We start from the raw sequence: 5,361 nt of genomic DNA, 5'->3' as shown, positions 1-5,361 counted from the left end.
TTATTGTGTAAAACACCAAAGTTTGCGAAGCAGCTACGGCTCTATTTGTCAATAATTATATCAACGAATCGGTAATACTGATTTTGCGAGAATATAGGACTCTTTAGACTGAAAAATCTTCACTATTTCAAGTTTAATGTACGATATATTTGTACTATTTTATTGTTTGTTTACCTTTCACTTTGCGTACGAAATACATGAAAGTTTTGCAGGTCATATTTTCATTTTTTTATGTACATCTGCGCTCAAAAATGGGTTCTAAATTAAAGCCTGGATGCTAGTACTGTCAACTAATCTCTTACGGAATGAAGAAATATATCTACTTTCTTTGCTTAAAAAGACATTGTAGTCACGACTACGAATTTTTTACAAAACATCGTACACAAATTGATGACGGCTACAGGTGGTTGTTGTCGCAACAATGTTTTCGCGCCAAAATGACGTAAATCGTACTCGTAGTCGTACTCGTAGGCTTTGCTAAAGCTCGCTAATACATCTATAGTTCCATAACGACTCGGGTCCCTGTTATGATAAGCCTATGATATATTTTAAAATTTGCAATTCAAAGTGTATCTAAAAGAACTGTTTGCATAATTGCATTTATAGTGGAAATATGGATTGCATTGTCAATGCAGAAGTTCCTGTTGATAGTAATGTGCTTTTTGTGGTAGCTGTTTTTGTTTGTTATTAGGAGCTTTTAATGGTTATTGGTATTGGGGTGTTTTGCAAGTGTTGTAACGAAGGGCTGAGGGTTTAGCATTGAAATAGCACCTTTGATTATGGAGCCATTACGATAAATTGAGTATTTGTAATCGTTGTTAACATTATATATGAAGAAAAATTATCAGTTAAGTGCAGAAATTTGATGAATGTACGAAGTCACCACGATTAAAATTGGCACATATTACCAGAATTGGTCTTCGAAGAATATTAGCTAAGGCAAATATATGAATCTCCTCAAGACAGTAAAACTTGGTGTTGTTGGAAGAGCCACTGTTTTTTTCCAGTCTTCGTTCCACTGCTCGACACCAAAATCCATTGGGACACCAGCATTTTGATCCTCCAACTGCCTTACGATTCCCAGCTGCCAGCGTTGTCGATACATGCCTAAAATGAAGTTTAAATGAATAAGGACTTATTTGTTCTTCGCGTGTTCCTCATCACACACCGAGCTCCTTACCTGTCACATCTTTGGTAAGAATTTGACAGATTGTTTTTATCAAACAACCACAAACGAAAATAAGTGTGCTACAAGTCATTTCCATAGTTTAATGCGTTTATCTTTTGATGTCCCTCACTCTTGAGTCTCATGATGTCTGTGATTTGAGTAGTAGTACTCAAGTGGGTCATTACCATTACTAATATTATAGCTAAGTGCTATCTTTGTCATGGCTTGCATAATTGTCCTACCCTCTTGAATAATAACTTATTAGCGAAAGTGGCGTGTGAAAAATAAATGCCAACATTGCCAATATATGCAATTGTTACGAAATTGTGTATGAGGCTTGTCACATCCAATGTATACCAACATTTATATAAGTAAGTGAATACATTTCATATTAAATACATTAAATACATTGAATACATTAACATCAACACCAACAGTTACAATTCTTCTCGGGACTTTACTAACTTGGACGATTTACATCTTTAAACATGTAACGGATACTCCCTGACTCAAAACATTTATAACAAAAACCCTGATTTTCTTCTGTTCCAAAACATCCACAGCCTTTGAGCTGGTGATGAAGATGCTGCAGCACTTTTCTCACCAAAAATTGGCTAAAAAATAAAAAACCTTACTCTAGGTGAAACTGAAAAGTTGGCAAATAATTCCTTCTCCTGATAATGAAGTTCATTCTCGTAATGAAACCTGTGCAAAGCATGGCTTGTTGCGTTATTTTCCTGTTCTTTTTATCTCGTTTTTTTTCTGTCTTGAGTCTTCTTTTCCGACTTTAGTTTTAGAGTTGCATAACATTGTGAACACAAGTTTTCATTCTCTGGAGTACCAAAGAACAGACATTTTTTAGTCAGACATCTTCTCTCGACCGTTTCTACTTTTCTTGAAATTGGCGAAATTTTCGCACAGTTTGGATGGGATACAACGTTAACTGAGCGCGTGGATGAACTTGCGTTAACAACATGAAATTTCTTTTCATCTTTCCTTCCACTGTTTGTTGTTTTTCTAGTTGTATTACCTTGCACATTGGATGTGGATTGTCCGATATCTTTTTTTCCTGAAGAACGACAATTGAGAAACTTTTCTTTGTAGCAATCATAACACAGGCCACGTAAGTCCTCATTTCCATTGTTCATACAGTCATTATAACATCTATCGCTAACTGACACAAATGGAGTTGCCCTTTTTGGTCTCTCGTGTAGTATAGACTTCAATGTTGTAAAACAGACAGAACATAGGTCTTCATATTCTGGGCTCGCAGTGTTACCACAGCCAGGAGAAGTACAAATACGTGTGTTGTTTGTGTTTCTACATTGATGACAATAATTGTTTTCGATACTGGCAGTGTTTCTGCAGTTAATCTTTGCACATGGTTTATGCTCCTTTCTATTTTTAAAATGGTCTTCATATTTGGTTGAATATGATGCCATTGTCCTCTGATCATTAAAATCACAAACCTGAAATTTCTTTCCATCTTTCCTTCCCATGTTAGTTGTTTTTCTAGTTCTATTGCATTGGACAACGGATCTGGATTGTCCGACGTCCTTTTTTGCTGAAGAACGATAATTGAGAAATTTCTCTCTATAGCAATCATAACACAGGCCGCGAAGGTCATCATTACCTTTGTTCACGCAGTTATTGTAACATCTATCATTAGGTGACGCTGAAGGAGTTGCCGTCTTTGTTCCCTCGTGTAGTATAGATTTCAATGTTGTGAAACAGGTAGAACATAAGTCTTCATAATCTGGGTTGGCAGTATAACCACAGCCAGGAGAAGTACAAATACGGGTGTTGTCTGTGTTTCTACATTGATGACAATAGTTGCTATTGATACTGGCAATGTTTCTGCAGTTAATCTTGGCACATGGTTTCTGCTCTTTACTATTTTTAAAATGGTCTTCATGTTTTGTTGAATATGATGTGATTGTCCTTTGGTCATTAAGTGATAGCTGATTCAATGTCAATGTTTCCAAATGTATATCTTCCATTGATTTAAAATATCTTTTTAACATTCCATAAACATGTGGATTTTGTTCACAAGCTTCCATTTCAGCGACAAGTATTTTCATTTCACACTCATTGTCAAATGTGTAATGTAACTTTAAACAGTTTAAATATTCCCGTTGTAGTCGATCAGAGTAATTTCTTTCCTCTGGTAACAAACAACGGAGTTTCATAGGCTGGCCATTATGTTTCATTAATGGTACTCCAATCACCATTTTGTGATCGGCCAATGTATGCCCTCTCTCATTATTTTCTGCCATCACAAGTGCTGTAAAATGTCCATGGTGATAGCCAATTATAAGAGGAGTTTTGATACAATCCACCAAGTTTGACAACAATGGTAAGTATATGCCACCATGGTTTACACCAGCACCACGATGAGAATCGTCACATATCACCAGAATTGGTCTTCGCAGAATATTAGCTAAGGCAAATATATGAATCTCTTCAAGAGAATAAAAACTATGGTTATTGATTGATTTTGCTGTTGATGCAAGAGTAACGGTTTTCTTCCAGTCTTCATACAATTGCTCTACACCAAAATCCATTGGTATACCAGAATTTTGATCCTCCAACTGCCTTTTCACTTCCGACTGCCAGCGTTTCTGATACATGCCTAAATTGAAGTTTAAATGACTAAGATATAGAGATTACTTCATAGTCATTAAGCGCGCATGGTTTTTCTAGTTGTTTCATTTAACAGAGAATTTATGCAAGATGTCAGACCATGGGAACGAGTTCTCTAAAGAACCAACTATGATGTAATTACTTGTTTATTTTAAGCACTATTTTTTCATTCAATGAAACATTTTAATGAATTATTATTCTTAAATCACACACTATAGCTGCATTTACACTATACCGGTTTGCTCATCACGACTTCTTCATTTGCTTTAAAGGTGTAACTGTACGAAGTAAAAGCTTATTAAGTTGATTAATTTAGTCGATTTGATTGTGTTTCTGACGTTGAACAAATTCACTGCCTTTTAGTACAAAAGAAATTTAACCTGTTACGACTGCTACGATAATAATTCGGTATAGTGTAAACGGAGCCTTATAGAATATATATTCTAATTATTTCTTTTGTGAATCGTTCATTTCATTGTGAATAAGATAGATAGCTCAATATATGAAATCATCATGTTCTTCTGGTTTATTTCTGAAGAAAGCTGCAGTATATGGCCGAAAATTTAATAAAATATTTTTAAAAATAGTTTAAATCAAAAAATGTAAGGTAGCAAAAAGAAGTTAAGTATAAAGAAGTTAGAAAGGAGTTTTGTAAACTAATTTCTTACTGAATGAATGAAAAACCAACGCTTCTTGTTTTTTAACACTTCGTTGTCAAGACAACGCGGGTGCGTTGCTACGAGCATCTGTCATCAAAACAGAGTTTCCGTTCAAATTGATATAATTCGTACTGCTAAGTAATTTTTAATAGTGAATTTTCACCGTTTTATAAAAACAGCATCATCAAATCCGTGAATAAAGTTTTCAAACATGTTTGGTCTTCAATCAGAACTTGATAAACAGTTTTTCTCAAAGTTAATCTTCGGTCATGAATACCACACATACCAAGTGAAGCTGCATGCATCAAACAATTTCCATTTCCCAAGGTGTTTATAGGAATAAACTTCGGTAGAATTTTACACCAGTTGAGAGACCTGTTGTTTTCCAACTCATTTTCAAGAGCAATGTTTACTAAGGTTGCGTACAAAAAATCTTGAAAATCTCTATTGAAACAAGAAAGATTCGGGAACAAAAAAGTGTATCGCGATGATGTTAATAAGAATCGATGTTTTCCCTGATCTGCAGGGATAGTGACATCCCCATCAACTGAATCACGAATAATTTCCGAAGTGGCAACATCTATTGAAGAAATACTTCTATGCAGTTCCATAACGACTTGGGTTCCTGTTATGAAAAGCGTATAATATATTTTAAAAAACGTACACTTTGAATTGCAAATTTTACGTAAAGTGTACGTAAAAGTGTACGTTTGCATAATTGCATTTATAGTGAATATGGATTGGATTGTCATTAATAATGTAGTGGTTGCTGTATATAGTAATGTGTTGTGATGGCTGTTTTTTTTGTGAAAAGGTGGTTGTAATGGTTATTGTTGTTAGAGTGATTTGCAAGTGTTGTGTTGCGCGGGTTGTTTTTGTGGTTGTAGCTGT

At 34.9% G+C, this 5,361-nt stretch overlaps 1 protein-coding gene across 1 annotated transcript; it reads right to left on the bottom strand.

Moving 5' to 3' along the window:
• Positions 1-1,530: 1,530 nt before the first annotated feature.
• Positions 1,531-5,092, bottom strand: LOC124441529 (tumor necrosis factor alpha-induced protein 3-like). The gene is made up of 3 exons (XM_046992008.1): positions 4,648-5,092; positions 2,802-3,820; positions 1,531-2,732 (listed from the first exon to the last, which is right to left on the bottom strand). The coding sequence occupies exons 1-3, from the start codon at positions 5,079-5,081 to the stop codon at positions 1,915-1,917; spliced, it is 2,271 nt and encodes a 756-aa protein (XP_046847964.1). The 5' UTR covers positions 5,082-5,092; the 3' UTR covers positions 1,531-1,914.
• Between the last annotated feature and the right edge of the window lie 269 nt (positions 5,093-5,361).

This window comes from Xenia sp. Carnegie-2017, unplaced genomic scaffold, assembly GCF_021976095.1.
Source record: "Xenia sp. Carnegie-2017 unplaced genomic scaffold, XeniaSp_v1 HiC_scaffold_20, whole genome shotgun sequence".
NCBI lineage: Eukaryota > Metazoa > Cnidaria > Anthozoa > Malacalcyonacea > Xeniidae > Xenia > Xenia sp. Carnegie-2017.
This window is presented reverse-complemented; position numbering and strand designations above follow the sequence as displayed.

What these genes read in the sequence shown, in the direction of transcription:
- LOC124441529 (XM_046992008.1), bottom strand. Translation starts at nt 5,081, where the DNA reads ATGGAACTGCATAGAAGTATTTCTTCAATAGATGTTGCCACTTCGGAA. An exon ending in TTCACGGATTTGATGATGCT is followed by an intron (nt 3,821 to 4,647) that starts GTTTTTATAAAA and finishes TCTATATCTTAG; the next exon opens with TCATTTAAACTTCAATTTAG. An exon ending in CAATAACTGCGTGAACAAAG is followed by an intron (nt 2,733 to 2,801) that starts GTAATGATGACC and finishes ATCGTTCTTCAG; the next exon opens with CAAAAAAGGACGTCGGACAA.